General features: G+C 42.7%; 3 protein-coding genes across 7 annotated transcripts in view; 1 reads left to right on the top strand and 2 right to left on the bottom strand.

The window, feature by feature from the left end:
* Nucleotides 1-4,873: 4,873 nt before the first annotated feature.
* LOC139388374 (cyclin A1) lies at nt 4,874-10,299 on the bottom strand. Its single transcript, XM_071134991.1, has 9 exons — nt 10,212-10,299; nt 9,703-9,852; nt 9,404-9,623; nt 9,169-9,287; nt 8,638-8,861; nt 8,267-8,471; nt 7,677-7,790; nt 5,547-5,680; nt 4,874-5,316 (listed from the first exon to the last, which is right to left on the bottom strand). The coding sequence occupies exons 2-9, from the start codon at nt 9,850-9,852 to the stop codon at nt 5,265-5,267; spliced, it is 1,218 nt and encodes a 405-aa protein (XP_070991092.1). The 5' UTR covers nt 10,212-10,299; the 3' UTR covers nt 4,874-5,264.
* A 3,990-nt stretch (nt 10,300-14,289) lies between these two features.
* Nucleotides 14,290-20,704, top strand: part of LOC139388601 (regulatory factor X-associated protein) — a 1,150,577-nt gene continuing 1,144,162 nt past the window's right edge. The window contains exons 1-4 of one of the 3 annotated variants that reach the window (XR_011629302.1): nt 14,290-15,116; nt 15,410-15,520; nt 15,687-16,287; nt 16,675-17,679. Coding sequence is in view for 1 of the 3 variants with exons in the window: in XM_071135360.1 (XP_070991461.1) it covers nt 14,676-15,116; nt 15,410-15,520; nt 15,687-15,791 (657 nt within the window). In the remaining 2 variants the exon portion in view is untranslated. Of the gene's footprint in view, nt 15,117-15,409; nt 15,521-15,686; nt 17,680-20,704 lie in introns of those variants that run through there. The other 2 variants (XM_071135360.1, XR_011629303.1) reach the window with 2 other exon arrangements.
* LOC139388600 (SMAD family member 9) overlaps nt 18,365-20,704 on the bottom strand; it is a 27,329-nt gene continuing 24,989 nt past the window's right edge. For 2 of the 3 annotated variants that reach the window (XM_071135359.1, XM_071135357.1), the window contains exons 8-9: nt 19,182-20,616; nt 18,365-18,733 (exon numbers count right to left, since the gene is read on the bottom strand). In XM_071135359.1, coding sequence (XP_070991460.1) covers nt 20,473-20,616 — 144 coding nt within the window. In that variant the 3' untranslated portion in view covers nt 18,365-18,733; nt 19,182-20,472. Of the gene's footprint in view, nt 18,734-19,181; nt 20,617-20,704 lie in introns of those variants that run through there. The other variant, XM_071135358.1, reaches the window with a different exon arrangement.

Genomic DNA, 20,704 nt, shown 5'->3' on the forward strand with positions numbered 1-20,704 from the left:
CAGATGAAGAAGCCGGATGTGGAGGTCCTGGGCTGGCGTGGTTATACAGTGGGGCAAAAAAGTAGTTAGTCAGCCAACAATTGTGCAAGTTCTCCCACTTAAAAAGATGAGAGAGGCCTGTAATTTTCATCATAGGTACACTTCAACTATGACAGACAAAATGAGAAAAGAAATCCAGAAAATCACATTGTAGGATTTTTAATGAATTTATAAGATAATGGAGGAAAAAGGTACAAAAGTATCTATATCCACAGTAGAACGAGTCCTATATCGACTCAGCAAGGAAGACCAAAACCGCCATAAAAAAAGCAACTGCACATGGGGACAAAGATCGTACTTTTTGGAGAAATGTCCTCTGGTCTGATGAAACAAAAATAGAACTGTTTGGCCATAATGACCATCGTTATGTTTGGAGGAAAAAGGGGGAGACTTGCAAGCCGAAGAACAGCATCCTAACAATGAAGCACGGGGGTGGCAGCATCATGTTGTGAGGGTGCTTTGCTGCAGGAGGGACTGGTGCTCTTCACAAAATAGATCACATCATGAGGAGGAAAATTATGTGGATATATTGAAGCAAAATCTCAAGACATCAGTCAGGAAGTTAAAGCTTGGTTGCAAATGGGTCTTCCAAATGGACAATGACCCCAAGCATACTTCCAAAGTTGTGACAAAATGGCTAAAGGACAACAAAGTCAAGCTATTGGAGTGGCCATCACAAAGCCCTGACCTCAATCCTATAGAACATTTGTGGGCAGAACTGAAAAAGCGTGTGCGAGCAAGGAGGCCTACAAACCTGACTCAGTTACAACAGCTCTGTCAGGAGGAATGGGCCAAAATTCACCCAACTTATTGTGGGAAGCTTGTGGAAGGCTATCCGAAACATTTGACCCAAGTTAAACAATTTAAAGGCAATGCTACCAAATACTAATTGAGTGTATGTAAACCTCTGACCCACTGGGAATGTGATTAAATAAATAAAAGCTGAAATAAATCGTTCTCTCTACTATTATTCCGACATTTCACATCATGAAAATAAAGTGGTGATCCTAACTGACCTAAGACAGGGAATGTTTACTAGGATTAAATGTCAGGAATTGTGAAAAACTGAGTTTAAATGTATTTGGCTAAGGTGTATGTAAACTTCTGACTTCAACTGTATGTTTTGAATTGGCTATATAGTTAGTCTATCATTATATAGGCTACCTGCTGTACACATGCAGATGCTGCACACAGAGAGACTCGCTGAAGGATAGGCCTAATTCTGATCACGGTTCAAATGTAGATTTTTTTTAAAGTGATTAATACTATATTTAAAAAGGAAAAACACAATATTACAATTCCAGGATTTTCTGACCATAAGATGGAACAGCACATCCTGCGCATTCAGGATGGCGCATTTCTACATCTGCTCATTCTCCATCTGCTACATCTGCTCATTCTCCATCTGCTCCATCTGCTCATCCTCCATCTGCTTATTTTCCATCTGCTCCATCTTCTCCATCTGATCATTCTGCATCTGCTCATTCTCCATCTGCTCATTCTCCATCTGCCCATTCTAGGCTGTATACAGTCATGTATTAATTTCCACAAAGTTTTCTGCTTCAGTGTCTTTTAGATATTTTTGTCAGATGTTACTATGGAATACTGAAGAATAATTAGAAGCATTTCATATGTGTCAAAGGCTTTTATTGACAATTACATGAAGTTGATGCAAAGAGTCCATATTTGCAGTGTTGACCCTTCTTTTTCAACACCTCTGCAATCCGCCCTGGCATGCTGTCAATTAACTTCTGGGCCACATGCTGACTGATGGCAGCCCATTCTTGCATAATCAATGCTTGGAGTTTGTCAGAATTTGTGGGGTTTTGTTTGTCCACCCGCCTCTTGAGGATTGACCACAAGTTTTCAATGGGATTAAGGTCTGTGGAGTTTCCTGGCCATGGACCACAAATATCGATGTTTTGTTCCCTGAGTCACTTAGTTATCACTTTTGCCTTATGGCAAGGTGCTCCATCATGCTGGAAAAGGCATTGTTCATCACCAAACTGTTCCTGGATGGTTGGGAGAGTTGCTCTCTGAGGATGTGTTGGTAACATTCTTTATTCATGGCTGTGTTCTTTGGCAAAATTGTGAGTGAGTCCACTCCCTTGGCTGAGAAGCAACCCCACACATGAATGGTCTCAGGATGCTTTACTGTTGGCATGACACAGGACTGATGGTAGCGCTCACCTTGTCTTCTCCAGACAAGCTTTTTTCCGGATGCCCCTAACAATCGGAAAGGGGATTCATCAGAGAAAATGACTTTACCCCAGTCCTCATCAGTCCAATCCCTGTACCTTTTGCAGAATATCAGTCTGTCCCTGATGTTTTTCCTGGAGAGAAGTGGCTTCTTTGCTGCCCTTCTTGACACCAGGCCATCCTCCAAAAGTCTTTTCCTCACTGTGCATGCAGATGCACTCACACCTGACTGCTGCCATTCCTGAGCAAGCTCTGTACTGGTTGTTCCCCTATCCCGCAGCTGAACCAACTTTAGGAGATGATCCTGGCGCTTGCTGGACTTTCTTGGGCGCCCTGAAGCCTTCTTCCCAACAATTGAACCACTCTCCTTGAAGTTCTTGATGATCCAATAAATGGTTGATGTAGGTGCAATCTTAGTGGCAGCAATATCCTTGCCTGTGAAGACCTTTTTGTGCAAAGCAATGATGACGGCACATGTCTCCTTGCAGGTAACCATGGTTGACAGAGGAAGAACAAGCACCACCCTCCTTTCGAAGCTTCCAATCTGTTATTCGAACTCAATCAACATGACAGAGTGATCTCCAGCCTTGTCCTCGTCAACACTCAAACCTGTGTTAAGGAGTGTATCACTGACATGTCAGCTGGTCCTTTTGCCGCAGGGTTGAAATGCAGTGGAAATGTTTTTGGGGGATTTAGTTCATTTGCATGGCAAAGAGGGACTTTGCAATTAATTGCAATTCATCTGATCTCTCTTCATAACATTCTGGAGTATATGCAAATTGTCATAATACAAACTGAGGCAGCAGACCTTGTGAAAATTAATATTTGTGTCATTCTCAAAATGTTTGTCCACGACTGCAGTGTATGAAATATACTAATTAAGGAAGGGGGGGGATCAGGAGAACATTTAGATACTAGGCTACGTGAAATATAGCCTAATAAATCGTTAAATTGTCTTTTATCACACATACTTAAGGTAATTGCCATCTACTAGACATTTATAGTGCTTTTTATTTAACACAAGCCTTCATGTATTACAATGGTCAAATCGGGGACTGAGTATTTTTGTTTTATAAATGTTTATTCGCTTCTGAATCTGTTTCTTCCGTCCAGCGAGTGGGTTTATGAGCTGTTTTAACGAAGTGACTCGTGTCGGATTACATTCCATAGCCACCGCTACTGAAGGCTGAAAAGTCCTGCCTATTTCCCTCTTATTTCAGTCGCTGAGAGGCCTGTCACTTCTTGGCAGAAAGATAAGCATACGCGCGCGGCCCTCAAAGCATTTATAACGTATAAACAGCACTCACATTAGGGACTGCAAAATTACTTTACTCATGATTAGTAAATGGTTTATTAATGTGTCAAACGAAGCACAACGCTGGAAATCTGCATCTACATAAACTAGTCCCGGCATCGTTCTGACAGGAACTGTGGTTCCCCTGGTCTCCGGGTACCAGTGCTGTGGGAAAGGATGCTAGGCTTAGCAGAGACGGCTCAGATGTGATATGGCTAAAATGCCAGGGTTGGCTTTTTGTCCCAGTCTGACACTGGTAGTCTACGCCAAGTACATATTGACTGATGTCAATGTTGTCAATGTTATGTTCAACTATGGCTAGAGGTTTCAAATAAAACAGGTGTGGTGGGCGATATGAAGACACGCAACTGTAATTGTTCTTTGCTTTTCATTAGTCGGACAAATACGCCATCTTATCAGGGGAAAACAGAAAGATATCCACGACTCCAGTTCTGATGGAGCTTTTGCAGTTCTTTCTACGAGCGCGTCGTTTTCATTCCTTTTTAATGATCGATAATTTAGACTTTGTGGCTGTGGTAACTACTGCAGTGACGACCGCTGTATAGCACTTACATCAGGGCTGTGTATTGTGTAGGCCAAGCCTGGTATGACGTTTTGATAACCACGTAAATCTTTTCCAGACAAGGTGTTTTAACGTAGTCTGAGCTATGTATATTCAAAATTGCTTAGCGTCAAATTAGACATGCTAGACTACAAATCCCTGCTAGCCATCTTCAGCTGACACCTCTACTAACAGGTATTGTCAAAAAAACAAAAAGCTACAGTTCAGAAGTGTTCAAATTTAGGTAACAGGTCATCCAGAGTCCATTGACTTGAGTCTGCAGTAATGGCATCTGTAGTTCTGAGCCACATTAGATGTGGGTTAAATACAGGCAAATACTGATTAGTCGTCTTGTCCGAGAGTTCACAGTCAGAGCAAGTCTACATGAAAACAGCCATTGAGTGTCAAAAACCCCCTGTGGGAAAACGGTTGGAACAATTTCCCCATTGGCCCGCTGGGTTACGGCTCATACTGTAGTGGGCTGCAGCCATCTATATGGAGACAGTTACAGTATTGCAGACAAGTGAGGATGCTGTGAAACCGTTTCTATGCTCCACTGGGACACGTTCAATATTGCAGCCTAGGAAGATTAATTTTATGTTCTTCTCTTACCAATTATGAATGTAGCTAAACATAATACAACTAAATCCCCAGAGCAGTGGAAAGAGCCCACAGCCATGACCAAACTGATAGAAGGGAAGCATGGCAAAAACACATGAAAGCTCCCAGTGTCAAGGCTGAGGATTGAGAAGCGGAGTAATGCAATGCCGAGGCCAAACTGTAGGCAACTTGTTTCCTTTAATCACATGATGCAACATACAAGATGCAGCCAGAGGTCCATGATTGTGTGGCAGTGACCAAAAGCAAAAAATGACTTTGTACAGTAAAAACAAAGATTCAACCACCCGTTTAGAAAAATAAAAAAGGTCTAGGTTAAATCCTGAGCTTACAGACTAGTACTAAAACACTTGTAGGCATTCTAGAGTTAAGTCAACAAGTTACTATTATCATTGGGTTTACTTGATAGCTACCTACACAAATAGCTAGCTAGAACAAAGTGTTAATAAGATAAATTCATTTAAAAAGGATTAAAAGCAATACAAATAAGTTATCCAGTAGGCATCTACTGAGGGAGCTAAGAGCTGTGTTGTCAGTCATTTCCCAGCAACTTCAGTAAAAAGGCAGATCCCCAGGAGGACTTAGCATAGACACGTTGCCAAACCTGCAGAGAGGAGAGCCAATCAGCAGATGTTCATGGTAGTATTAAAAAAAAAAAAAAGCTAAAAGTTTGGCAACAGGAAACAAGTGTTATTGGACAGGTTCAGGTAGTGAACACAACCCAGGAGTATTGATGTGGCTAAAGACAGACATGGTTAAAGGTTAGACACCATGGTTAAGGAATTATAGTAAAAAAACATTTAAAAAAAAAAATAGTACAGATTACCAACTCACTTTGAGCCCTTGTACTTCTCCCTGATGGCCTGTTGGGGGCGACTGTAGGCACTGAGGTACATCTTGTGGAGGTCCTTGAGGCAGGGTACAATCTCTGCCAGGGTGTAGCCAGTGAAGGTGTACAGGGCGTCAGGCTGGAAAAAACAGATGCCACACGGTGAGTTAAGCGAGTCAAACCAGTCTAACTAGGGAATCAGGTAGCCTAGCAGTTAGAGTAATGGGCATTAACCGTAAGGACGCTTTGCAAACACCCGAGCCGACAAGGTGAAAAATATGCCCATGTGCCCTTGAGCAAGGAACTCCACCCTCCACCCTTGCATCCATACTAGGACTGACAGTCAAACAGGTCACTGCACCCACCTGGTGTAGGACTTTCTAAAATCAGCAAAAACACACAAAAAAACCCCATCCCTTTCAGGACCCGGTCTTGCAAAGATAATATATAAAAATCCAAGTAACTTCACAGATCTTCATTGTAAAAGGGTTTAAACACGGTTTCTCATGCTTGTTCAATGAACCATAAACAATTAATGAACATGCACCTGTGGAACGGTCATTAAGAAACTAACAGCTTACAGACGGTAGGAAATTAAGGTCACAGTTATGAAAACTTAGGACACTAAAGAGGGCTTTCTACTGACAAAAAAAAAAAAAAAAAGATGCCCAGGGTCCCTGCTCATCTGCTTGAACGCGTCTTAGGCATGCTACAAGGAGGCACGAGGACTGCAGATGTGGCCAGGGCAATACATTGCAATGTCTGTACTGTGAGACGCCTAAGACAGCGCTACAGGGAGACAGGATGGACAGGTGATCGTCCTCGCAGTGGCAGACCACGTGTAACACCTGCAGAGGATCAGTACAGCCGAAACCTCACACCTGCGGGACAGGTACAGGATGGCAACCACTGCCCGAGTTATACCAGGAACGCATTATCCCTCCAGTGCTCAGACAGTCCATCCTATTGTGGACAGAGGGTTTGTAGGCCTGTTGTAAGGCAGGTCCTCACCAGCAACAACGGTGCCTATGGGCCACAAACCCACTTGTCACTGGACCAGGCAGGACTGGCAAAAAGTGCTCTTTGCTGACGAGTCGTGGTTTTGTCTCACCAGGGCTGATGGTCAGATTTGTGTTTATCTTTGAAGGAATGAGCGTTACACCGAGGCCTGTACTCTGGAGCGGGATCGATCTGGAGGTGGAGGGTCTGTCATGGTCTGGGGGGGGGGGGGGGGGGGGTCACAGCATCATCGGACTGAGCAGGTTGTCATTGCAGACAGTCTCAATGCTATGTGTTACAGGGAAGACATCCTCCTCCCTCATGTGGTACCCTTTCTGCAGGCTCATCCTGACATGACCCTCCAGCATGACAATACCACCAACCATACTGCTCATTCTGTGCGTGATTTCCTGAAAGACAGGAATGTCAGTGTTCTGCCATGGCCAGCGAAGAGCCTGGATCTCAATCCCATTGAGCACATCTGGAACCTGTTGGATCAGAGGGTGAGGGCCAAGTACACTCCCCCCCAGAAATGTCCAGGAACATGCAGGTGCCTTGTTGGAAGACTGGGGTAACATCTCCCAGCAAGTTCTGGCAAATCTGGTGCAGTCCATGAGGAGGAGATGCACTGCAGTACTTAATGCAGCTGATGGCCACACCAGATACTGACTGTTACTTTTGATTTTGACCCCCCTTTGTTCAGGGACACATTATTGAATTTGTTATTTACATGTTTGTGGAACTTGTTCAGTTGGTCTCAGTTGTTGAATCTCGTTACATTCATACGAATATTTACATATGAAGTCTGCTGAAAATAAAACGCAGTTGACAGGGAGGACCTTATTTTTTTTTATGTCTATATATAGCCTACTTATAAGAACAATGTCTAAAAGGGAGATTACTCTGATATCAGGAATGTGATTACCACACCAGGATAAAATGCATATATGAGTTGGTATTCTTGATTTAATGTCAGAACAGGCACTAGTTCTAGGTGGGTGGGCTGGGGGTTACCCCAGAGGGATGATGCAACAGTCAGCATAAGACCAATGGCCATCGGAGTACAGCAGACAGGCATGTCTTACCCCGAGTGATGATGCAAAACAGTCAGCATACAGCAGACAGGAATGTCTTACCCAGAGGGACCTGTTGAGGGTGTAGTTGGCCAGACAGAAAGCAGCAGCCGCCACCATAGAGGGGAAGTAGTGCAGGAATGGATCCACTTCCAACATGCTCAGCTCTGCCACATACTGAGAGTAGAGTAACATTAACAAAACAAAAAATGCGTTAACTGCAACAAAACACTCCTGCACATTAAATTAATAATGTTGATAAGCCATTTAGTCAACTGGGGTGAAATACATTTAACATCAGGCCTGGGCAATTCCAGCTCTCAGGGGCCTGATTGGTGTCACTCTCCCCCAGCAAACACATTGCATTTAACTGAAGATCATGATTAGTTGATTTGATTCAAGTGTGTTCTGGGGCGAAAATGTTTCACCAATCGGGACCCCGAGGACTTGGGTCTCCCTACAGGGTTAACTCATTGGGTTTTATTTAACCAGGTGAGAGCACATTCTTACAAGAGTGACTAAACGATTGAACACTTGGGTCAGAGTACTGACTCATGTACACCGGTACCATGCTGCTAGCCTAAAGGCACATTTCAAAAACATGGCACAGCTATCAAGCAGTCAGACAGGAGTATCCAGTTCTCTGTAAGTACCAGGGCAAGGCTCTCAGTCTTGAAGCAAACTGCTTGGACGGTGAGGAAATGGCGGAGGAACTGGTGTGTGGTGGGGGCGGTCATGTCGAAGGCCAACACCTTCAGCAGGAAGTGTTCCATACGAAGCAGCTGCTTCTTGGTGTAAGTGTCATCTGTGATGTACACAAAGTCATCCACCTCCGGAGGGTAGATCTCCTCGTATTTACTACCAGAGAAAAGGGTTAACACTAAAAAAAAGCCCATTTACCACAGCTGAAAGTGAACCACCTTTCCTACAGATTACTCGTGGCAGGACTACGCCAGAACTAGTATTGTAAAACAGACAAAGAGTTTGTTTACAAAAATTCTACTGAATTTGTAAGGTGACTTACGCAGCCAGCAGCAGTGCAGCGGTGCCCACCAGCTGCAGCTTGCCCCGGAGTACAGACATGCAGGAGAGGAAGCGGTCCATGTAGTTGACAGCCAGGTAGATCGTCTCCCCACACAGCTTGTACTCCTGGCCGACCTCCACCAGCCAGTCCACCAGGATAACACGCATGCAGTTGGTGATATCCGGCTGCTTCCGCATGTAGCCAGACTTCGGATGGCACTTAATCTGGAACAGAGGGTTAAGAAAGAGACTTCACCGCCACCTTCAGTTAGATACATTTTTTTTTAAAAACAGGCAAATCTAAAGAACATTTATATGTAACTGGTGTGAGGTTAACAACAGGATAAAGTAAATATATACAGAAAGCCAGCCAAGCTACAACTAGAGTGCTGGCGTGGGAAGCCACAATGGCTGCCGTGCCTGATCCAGGTATTTGGGGGGTGAACAGTGCATTTCATTTAACAGATGCCCTTAAGTCAGAGGCATAGAAGACATTTAAACTAGTAGCCGTATTGCTTGAACGAGTGCGCACTTCGCTCTTGCGTAAGTGTTTGTGGATGTCCTCAGAATATTCTGCCAGACACATGGCATTCTGAGTGGTGAGAGCCTCGTTATCTGGCAGCGACTGCATAGAGGTGTCCATGCATGACCCTGCAAAACAAAAGTTTACTATTAAATGAGTCGGTGCTGTGAACGTGAAGTGAAAGTTGACATGGTGATGAGTCGTTGCGCCCTTGGTGTGTAATGGCACCAAAGGCCGACCTCACCTGAGCTCAGGTCCAGGAAGAGACGCAAATCTCTATGTTGCATTGCAGCAGTTTCCTCATCCACCACCTGAGGCTCTGCAGCCACTAGTTCACCAGAGGCTGGGATAACGACCTCACATGGCTCATCCACATAGATGTCAGCGCTAGAGCTTGAGGGACAACCCAGGAGATTGGTGTGGGAGTTGTCCAAAATAGAGCCACGTTTGGAAAAAAGAACTCCCTAAAAAACAGCAAAACAGTGATTAGCCAATATGAAGAGACTTTGGACGCATAAAAAAAACAAACTCAAAACTACTCACCTGACCAAAAGATCGACTGTGTTGTTCGTTTTCTGTTAAAACGCCGAGTATAGTCCTCTGTTTAGCCCTGTCCATACGGGATGAATCCATCCTATTTGAGGCCAGAACATTTTCTTGGCTACTAAGACGGGCGACAGAGCTGAAGTTCATCTTTATAAAATAAAAATAAGTTAAACTATAAGTAGAGGGTATTACACATCAGGAGGGTAAAAACAAACCTAAATGTAACTAGTGGATCTGTATAAACTGGCTGCCATGACTACCGGAGGGGTTTAACACGTTCGCAGGTCGCCTTGAATTATTATACACAAATACAAGTTCAGCTGGCTGGTTAGCTAAGCTATTATCGCAAAGACAACCAAAACAAAGTTAAAAATATATACATAAAAAATATATTTAAAAAAGTGTGTGTGTGTGCACGATGTTAGCCAACGCTTCAAATGTTTGGCTTTAAGGTAGCTTGCAATTGAACAGTTTCAATTGATATTTTACATATAAATGCCACAAACCTTAGTTGCGTGTTACACAGCCGATGATGTACAAACTAGAGAAGACAAAATCCTATTAAAATGATTTTGTCGTTGTATGACTAGCTACCTCCCAGCGGTTTATATTGGCCTGTGCATGCAGGTTTGTCTCATTCGGATGAACGCACTGATCAGCTGTTCCAGCTGTTGCTTGTGTAAAACTCAGATGTTACTGTGTAAAACTCAGCTGTTTCAGATGTTACTGTGTAAAACTCAGCTGTTTCTGATTTACACAAATATCAATCGAAGTCCGAACCGCTCTCAGTCGCGCGGTCCAATCACAGCCGACAACGAGACCACGTGGTGGCGTTTCCATAGCAACGTGAAGACTATCTCGGTTGCGCGGTCCAATCACAGCCGACGACGAGACCACGTGGTAACGTTTCCATAGCAACGTGAAGACGCTCATAGTTTGCGCGCTGCGTGCGTATATGTTTACAAGCAATATTAGTCTACAATCTCAAAAGAAAACGTTGCCATGAACTGAATGATCATTGATATTTTTATGATCAAAATCTATTAGTGTTTCAGAGAGGGAAAAAGATTTGCCTGGCTAGCCAGACTCATTTAGGGTTTCTATTAAACTGGCACCCGGTTGAACCGGGCAATGATCCGTCACGTGATCGAGCTTAAAACCGGTGAGGGAGATGCACCCTGCTCGGGTCAGGTTGTCAACCAAGCAGCAATGCAACTTCTCTTTTCCATAAGCTATATGTCGTAATGTTCTAATTAGTTCTCATTGGGAAGGCAGATGAAGCGTTTTTTTTTAATCAAAAGCAATCGCTTTTAAATTTGAAAAACAGATTCCTACTTATTACTCCACATTCTAAAGTTAGTGAGTATGGCTGGGGGGTGATTGGGAGTTGGAGAATTTAGCATTTTTCAAATAAAGATTCAACCAAAGACCAGGTAGGTTTTCCAATGCCTCGCAACGAAGGGCACTGATTGGTAAAAAAAGCAGATATTGAATATCCCTTTGAGCATGGTGAAATGATTAATTACACTTTTGATGATGTATCAATACACCCAGTCACTACAAAGATACAGGTGTCCTTTCTAACTCAGTTGCCGGAGAGGAAGTAAACCACTCGGGGATATCACCATGAGGCCAATGATGACTTTAAGGGTGTTTTCACATACAGTCCTCTTTAAAATAACCGATCTCAGTCCTCTTTAAAGTTAACTCTGGGGTAAAAAAAAACAACAACATAAGTTCCCTGTCTATTCACACTTCCCTTGCCCTCTTACCACTTCACTTCAACATGTTTGTGGTCTGAGTCCTCTTTGCATTCGCAGTGCTATATTTAGAAAATAACCAAGATATTTTTCCAACATGAACTCAATAGAGCCCAACAGTGGAGGGAAAAAGGCCACGTTAGCTGCCGTGGGCGACACCGTGGGCGCCACCGTGATACTACAAGCAGCTCAAACACCTGTGCAGTAGACATTTGAACAGGTGTCGACTCGTCGTACAGCCCAATCAGCCACGCAAAAAAGGTATTGAGTGGCAACAAATCTGCCCAATTAGCTGAATCGCTTTCACTACAACCACTGGTCATCATATAGAGTACCACAGTAGGGGTCATAATACTGTAATGAAACCGGTAGGGAGCAGGTCACGAACCCTCGACCTTCTATAGCCCGAGGTCCGGCGCGCTATCGACTGTGCTGCAAAAGCATGCTCGCGCGGCAGGGACGATTTCCGCGCTTATAAACCCTGGGCCGTTATAATACCCAGAAAACCTAGTGGTCAAATAGAAACACAGACCTTATTTTAAGTTTCTAAAATCGCCCATGGGAAAAAAATAATGGTGGAAAAACGATTTTCCAATCGTTTCCCCATGGGCGATTTTAGAAACTTAAAATAAGGTCTGTGTTTCATTTAGGTTTACCCTGGCACGACATTCTGATAAAAGTCACCTTGTCCTAGAGGGATTTACATGGTTATCAAAATGTCACACCAGGGTAAACTTACATGAAACACTGCCCTTATTTTAAGTGTTTCTAAAATCCCCCCATGGGAAACATGAATGGTGTAAAAAGAATTGGAACCATTTCCTTGTTTGACTGCAAGGTTTCATGGGTATTATGACTCATTCTGTGCTACTCTATACACTCTGGCCTGTAAACACAGTGCAGGACAAGCCATACCATCAGAGCCTGAGATCGGACAGACAGGGATGTCGTTACATACATTTTGGAAGCTAATAGTTAGCATTTAGTTCCAAAATAAGACATACTTATATTAATCCAAATATAATATTTACATGTAAAAATGACTGGTAACAGAATAAATGGCAAAAGAATAATAACAAATTAAATAATGCTTTAATTAAACATTTTATACTCAAATTTCTAACGCCAACCTGCACATCATCTTTTTTTTTAGTTTGTGGCACTAATGTGAGGGGCAACGGCAGGGGGAAGAGTACCGTAGCAGCAGGAATCATGTATAACAACAGTGAAGACATCAACACTATGAAATAACACATGTAATCATGTAGAACAACAGTGAAGACATCAACACTATGAAATAACACATGTAACAACGTGAAGTGTTAAAATAGCCACCCTTTGCCTTGATGACAGAGTTTGGATACATTGACAAGTCCTGGATACTGTCCTCCTTCAATTACTCTCATAATCAAGTTTTTTTATAATAAGGAGAGCACTTTAATATCTGTCCCCTCCTCCTCCCGCTCACACAGAGTAGCAGTGTTTCTGGACTGGTTGGCTGGAACACTGTCCTACTACAACTCTGACACGCTGACCCACCTGTACACATTCCACACAACATTCACTGAGCCCCTCTACCTAGGGTTTTATCCTGACACCTCAGTGACTATTATCACCACTAACGCCACAGTGTTCTTTTGTCAGGTTAAACAGGTTATTATTTTATTTTATTTGAACTTTTATTTAACTAGGCAAGTGGGTTAAGAATAAATTCTTATTTACAATGACGGCCTAGGAACAGTGGGTTAACTGCCTTGTTCAGGGGGCAGAACGACAGATTTTTACCTTGTCAGCTCAGGGATTCTATTCAGCAACTTTCCAGTTACTGGTCCAATGCTCTAACCACTGGGCTAACTGCCACCCCAATTTCCACAGTGTCACGTAGGGCTGCACGATTTTGACAACAAATCTAGGCCTTATTTTTTGTAAGAGGAAACATTGAACATTGATTATAGGGTCCCACTCCCCTGGGAAACAACTGACCAACACTTTGGTCCCTACCCCCGTTACAACAACACCTCCATAGAGATCCTATTACTATTCCAATTTCTTATTCTATGAATTCAAACAACGCTGTATTCAAAGTGCCCACGATTACATTCCAACTAGGCTATAGAGTTTGAATGGTTATTATATTTCCATGATTCCAACAGTTCGCCAGTGTTTTGATCTAAATCTCAAGTGAAATCGCAGTTGAAATACTTGGTTAAAAAATAAAGCGTTGATTTGATGTCAAAATCGTGCAGCCCTACGTGGCAGTGAGAATATGATCTCAAATGAGATAAACTTTCGATTGAAGTTTGATTGAACAGTATAAAACAATCAGAATAGAGAAAGCCCCATTGAAAACACGTAATTTAGGTACAGCCTTACAGTATATTAGGTAGGTACAGCCCTGCTTAGCCACCTCACCCACAACAGAGACACATATTGATACACCCCCATAACCCCCTGTGACTGCAGCTGGAGAGGTTTGTACAGATAAGATTATGACGTTTTGAAATATCCCTGTTCTGATGTATATGGAAATTGATTTGTAAAATTACTGAATGAAAATGTATGTCTCTTGACTTGACAAACTGTATTTTGTATTCATATGTTTTGCATTTTAAAAAACATGATAATATATATAGATGCTGTTTATATCATCAACATCAATATAACACGTTAACTTTCACATTCCCATTTGTCTGAGCATTTCCAGGTGTGCCACAAATCTATTTCATGCAGGTGTGTGTGTGTGTGTGTGTGTGAGATAATTCCATATATGACCAGCAGAGGGCAGCCTGCAGAAGAACTCCTCCCTGTCCTGCTCTCTCTCGGCGGACTGTCCTCGTTTGTTTTTGTTGTGTGAGAGGAGGGGAAGCATCAAGCCTACAGATTAAACGTTTGTGGGGTATTTATAAATAATTTCCTCAGTTAATTATATGATGTTGCTTTAGACCGTATTATTTAATAACCGTAGTATTTAATTAGCGTGATCCATCGTTTCGTGCAGAGACTTCACTCAGATCTATGAGAGGGAAGTGAATGAAATGTCAAGCTAGTCGACCAGTTAGCTTCCAATTACATGCGAGTTAACTCACAACACCTTGCCAGCTACAGCCTAACGTTACATCAATAGATTACGGGACAGGCCACTTCTCTGGGCAACTGTTTTACGTTATCCCATTTTCTACAACATCGTGGGGGGATTATTTGATCTAAATCATGAGTGAAGAGGAGAGTTCCACCTCAACGGGTAACAACAACAAGGACTCGAGCATTTCGCTCCTACTAACCAAGGACGGACAGACGTACTACGTTGACAAAAGCGGTGTTGTCGACTGCAGAAATGTAGTCACGCCGCAAGAATCGGACAATAACATGTTCTCGTACGACATGGACGATGCCGACGAGGAGAGCGATGTTTTAGACACCTCGGACCCCCGTGACAGCGCCGCGAGTCCCGAAGAGCTCAACGAGGAAGACGGATTCGGGGAGAACGAGAACGTGTCGAAAACGTGCACGTACGACGGTTGTACGGAGACCACGACCCAGGTAGCTAAGCAGCGGAAACCCTGGATGTGTAAGAAGCACCGTAACAAGATGTACAAAGACAAGTACAAGAAGAAGAAAAGTGACCAGGCTTTGTCCAGCGGGAAACAAGATGTAAGAGTTTACCTGGCCGACGGACAAACACGCAAACACACACCGGGTGTAATTCTTTCATCTGTTTTTCTATCATAGTCCAGGAAATCCACAATATGTGCATGGTTTGGTTCCAGCCCAGTGCTGAATACATCTGATCCAACTCATCATTAGTTGAGTCAGGTTTGTTACAATAGGGCTGGGACAAAACCCTGGTGTGGTTTCTCAGGACTAGGACTGAAGAATACTGCTCTAGTCTAAAGGGATATGTGTGATGGTTATATGTTGAACTGTACTGTGTGTGTGTTGATCAGGAGAGCTTGGAGGAGAGGCCTGTGTCTGTAAACAAGCAGCGTCTTGGCACCGTGGGGGACCGTCCGGCCAGACCCTCCCTCATCGAACAGGTGCTCAACCAGAAGAGACTGGTGGGTCACACAGACAGACACGTATAGACACGGCCGTTAACACATCTTAGGTTGTTGAAATGTGCAGCATATTTTCAGTCCCTGTAATGGCACCTACCAGTATCGTGAATTCAAACAATGTATTACATCACACTAGCGTCTGTGTGTGTGTGTGTTTTGTCCCCAGTCTCTGCTGAGGAGTCCTGAGGTCATCAGGTTTCTACAGCAGCAGCAGCGTCTCCTGACCACCCAAAGTCACAGCCAATCGCAGCCTGACTTCCAGGGCTGCTAACAGGACAACAAGGGAGGGGCCAGCCACTCTGTGTGTCCACCTCCAGACACGGGTTCTAGAATGTAGAATGTTCTGGAATTATGCTAAGTCATTCTGGAACTATTCCATCTATCACGGTGGCAGGAGGACACAGTTGTTAGTACCTATCTAACTCATAGGGGTTAACTAACCCCTAACCTTAACACAACCCTGACATTACCCTAACTATCTTATGACCCGTTCACTTGATATATACGCAAACTGTCCAAGTGCACCGCTCGGACTGGTGCAGGACTAGGCCAAAAACCTCGGAGCAGCCGTTCTCACGTGGTTTTCCCTCCCTGCTTTCTTACGCGATGAATCATGTGGGCCTATACCCAAAAAACCATACAGAAACTGAAATCCTAATGTACTGTACTGCCCATCCGGTGAGGTGATACAGCATGGCCATCTAGTGACGCCCAGCGAAAAGATATGCAGGCTCGTTTACCGGAGTAGTAAAGACGGAATGGAGACTGTATTCTTATCAACATCAACTGTGCTTCCAATCAATCCATTCATCAATCAATCCATCCATTCATCAATCAATCCATCCATTCATCAATCAATCCATTCATCCATCAATCAATCCATTCATCAATCAATCCATTCATCAATCCATTCATCAATCAATCCATTCATCAATCAATCCATTCATCAATCAATCCATTCATCAATCAATCCATTCATCAATCAATCCATTCATAAATCAATCTGTTAAATAGAATTCATGTAGTTGGTAAACAAACCACATGCTTTAAATTTCGCTGTCAGCTAGAAAAAGGAAAAGGAACTCACTTGTTTTAATGTTTTTTTATTTTGTTTTGTCTGCTGTGTTAAACTGACGTTCTGGCCCAATTTTTAGATTCGATTTTGAAAACAAGACTGTAGTGAACAGGTAGTAGACGTCATAAAGAATATCATTTTATGCCAAAACGTCTGTTTTAATAATTAGGTAGCGTTGTGTGGTTGTTGTTGTTAGATGCCAAGATGTATCAAGTCTGAATTCACTGTATAGGATTGCTATCCATTTTTCTGTGATTACATGTGACAATGACAATCATGCTTCGGTGTGTGTGTGTGTGTGTGTGTGTGTGGGGGGGGGGGTGACAGGGTGCTAAAGAGCTACTATGTGACTGTCTGCTCGGTTTTTAAATCAAGGTTGGGGACAATTCAGGAAGTAAACCTAATTCCTAAGAGAATTAGAATTTTCAATTTACTTCCTGAATTGAAATGGGATTAACCACAACCTTGGTATAATCTATTTGTTGTGATGTGTAATCTGTAGTTTGGGGTAGAACCTGCAACCCTAACCGCAGATCTAGGATCAGATTACCCTATGAACCGATCCTTAACCATTAAGGCCTATTTATACCAGGTTTGGGGTCAATTCCATTTCAACTCCATTCACAAAGTAAAATGAAATGCCAATATTCTTCAATGAGTAAAGTTTGGAATTAGGTTTACTTTCTGAATTGATTTGGAATTGACCCCAAACCTGATTAATACCAAAGGCAATTAGCGAAGCAAAAATGGTTATCCTTCATAGATGCGTAGTGACAAATTGCAGGTCTAGACACATTTGCGCATTTTTGTTGCGCAAGTACGACGAGCGGCCGTTTTGCGTAGCTAATTGCTTTCTTGCTTTGCATTCTTGCGTAGAGTATAAGTTAGGATGGAATGACATCTGACCTTGGATCAGTGGTTAGTACGGTTAAAGTTTCCCTTATAGTCATCTACTGGTAACATCTGACTTTGGATCAGTGGTTATAGGGTCAACTTCAATCTGGCATCTACCTACCACATGATGGTACTCCTCTCATCAGGCTGTGCCTATGTAATGTCTATTAAACACTGTGTTTTGACTATGTGTCGAGTTTGTCTGGTTAACTGTGCTTTTTTAAGAAGCACTAGTGCAACATCTAGTATAGCTTTCTCTGAATAAATACATGTAGGCAGGGATTCAATCCAGTTGCACAATTAGGCTACGATTGCACCTCTTTAAAAGCAATATTCCACTGTTGGCGGAGATCGGTGGATATGTCAGATCGGAAGTTACCATGAATTAAATGTCAAGTGAGCTACATCGCGCAATCAGATCGAATCCCGGATTTATTCACCGAGAATGCTATTACAGATGTCATATGTTTATGAGCACAGTTCCTTCATGTATCGTAAATATACTACACACAAAACGACTTCATGTATCGTAAATATACTACACAAAACTACTTCATGTATCGTACATATACTACACAAAACTACTTCATGTATCGTAAATATACTACACACAAAACTACTTCATGTATCGTAAATATACTACACACAAAACTACTTCATGTATCGTAAATATACTACACAAAACTACTTCATGTATCGTAAATATACTACACAAAACTACTTCATGTATCGTAAATATACTACACATAAAACTACTTCATGTATCGTAAATATACTACACAAAACTACTTCATGTATCGTAAATATACTACAAAACAAAATCCTTTCAATTCTAAAAAAACATATTTAATGAAATAATCAGAAAGGCAGTCAGAAACAGTAAATACATGTTTATAATGTTTCCAACACGTAAAACACAATTTTATACACTGACATATACGTCTCTATTAGTAACTACTGTTTCCTTTGATCTCAAATGATACCCTACTGCACTATATAGGGAATAGGGTGCCATAGGGCTCTGTTCTAAAGTAGTGTACTATATAGGGAATAGGGTGCCATAGGGCTCTGTTCTAAAGTAGTGTACTATATAGGGAATAGGGTGCCATAGGCCTCTGGTCTAAAGTAGTGCACTATATAGGGAATAGGGTGCCATAGGGTTCTGGTCTAAAGTAGTGCACTATATAGGGAATAGGGTGCCATAGGTCTCTGGTCTAAAGTAGTGCACTATATAGGGAATAGGGCTCTGGTCTAATGTAGTGCACTATATAGGGAATAGGGCTCTGGTCTAATGTAGTGCACTATATAGGGAATAGGGCTCTGGTCTAATGTAGTGCACTATATAGGGAATAGGGCTCTGGTCTAATGTAGTGCACTATATAGGGAATAGGGCCCTGGTCTAAAGTAGTGCACTATATAGGGAATAGGGCTCTGGTCTAATGTAGTGCACTATATAGGGAATAGGGCTCTAGTCTAATGTAGTGCACTATATAGGGAATAGGGTGCCATAGATCTCTGGTCTAAAGTAGTGCACTATATAGGGAATAGGGCTCTAGTCTAATGTAGTGCACTATATAGGGAATAGGGCTCTAGTCTAATGTAGTGCACTATATAGGGAATAGGGTGCCATAGGTCTCTGGTCTAAAGTAGTGCACTATATAGGGAATAGGGCTCTAGTCTAATGTAGTGCACTATATAGGGAATAGGGCTCTAGTCTAATGTAGTGCACTATATAGGGAATAGGGTGCCATAGGGTTCTGGTCTAAAGTAGTGCACTATATAGGGACGAACAACACTGTCTTTGAGCGAGTTAAAGGGTTATTTAAACAAGAGCTATGTGTGGTTGAATACCGTATTCTGTAGATTACAGTGAACAAAAAGGTGATTGAATGGTAGTTGAAACCATAGTCTAATGACACTGAAGGGCTGGATTAAATCCATTCTGCCTTAACCCGCGACTGCCTAGCAGCACCATTGTTCTTTGTTTAGGCGTTGTGGGAGAGGTGTACCGCGTTGGAGCTGCCGAAGCAGCAAAGGGCTCCCGGTGTTGTACCTGAGCAGGACATTGCCATTGGATGCATTAGTAATGACGTCATGTAGCTGTGTTTCAAGTTGGAACACTGGATTGCGTGTTGTAATCTACGCCCCGATTGGCTGATGTAAAAATCCTTATAATTGCTTCATTTGCGTGTTATTATTATTTCAACTATAGCCTACACTTTTCTCGTTCTGAACTTCTAACGCAGGTGGGATTTTATTAAAGATGTGTTATTTCGTTACAAATCGATTTTTTTCGACAGCTCCCATCACAGTTTACACACCTCTGACATCACCTAAACAAATAAAAACACAATCAAACGGATATTACGATGTCCGTTGTCGCTGGATAGCGCCGAAACTGTCCCTTACAGTAAAACTAGACAGCAGAGTAGCTGAAACAATATAATATGCATCTGTCTCACTGACACATTGTACATTGACTAACTGAAAGCTACAGTAACTTCTGTATGATTGATTGATTGATTGATTGATTGATTGTCATCAACTTCAATAACATTCGTAATGTTAAATGGCGGTTGATTCCTGTCGGGAAGAAAAAGCTGCTATTTCAATAGCGTCAGTCGAGATAAGCATAGATCCATTAAGATGTGTGTGTGTCAGGATACAGAGGATATGTGTGTGTGTGTGTGTGTGTGTGTGTTTTAGGACAGACCACATCTGTGTGTGTGTGTGTATGTATGTGTTAGGACACGGAGGAGATGGGGTTATGAGGAGAGCCCATCTGTGTGTGTGTATGTATGTGTTAGGACACGGAGAAGATGGGGTTATGAGGAGAGCCCATCTGTGTGTGTGTATGTATGTGTTAGGACACGGAGGAGATGGGGTTATGAGGAGAGCCCATCTGTGTGTGTGTATGTATGTGTTAGGACACGGAGGAGATGGGGTTATGAGGAGAGCCCATCTGTGTGTGTGTATGTATGTGTTAGGACACGGAGGAGATGGGGTTATGAGGAGAGCCCATCTGTGTGAGGACTTTATCCAGCCACTGCAGAGGGCCGTGCAGGTGCACCTCTATCCAGCAGGGGGTGCTGGTGACATCCTGACGGTGGTACTCTGCACCCCAGCCCTGCATAGAAGAAGAGGAAGTAAACACAACGTTTTCAGAGACGTGTTCAACCCGGACGTTTTGGAACGTTCGGATAGAAATATGTTAT

Source organism: Oncorhynchus clarkii, chromosome 29 (genome assembly GCF_045791955.1).
Source record: "Oncorhynchus clarkii lewisi isolate Uvic-CL-2024 chromosome 29, UVic_Ocla_1.0, whole genome shotgun sequence".
Lineage (NCBI taxonomy): Eukaryota > Metazoa > Chordata > Actinopteri > Salmoniformes > Salmonidae > Oncorhynchus > Oncorhynchus clarkii.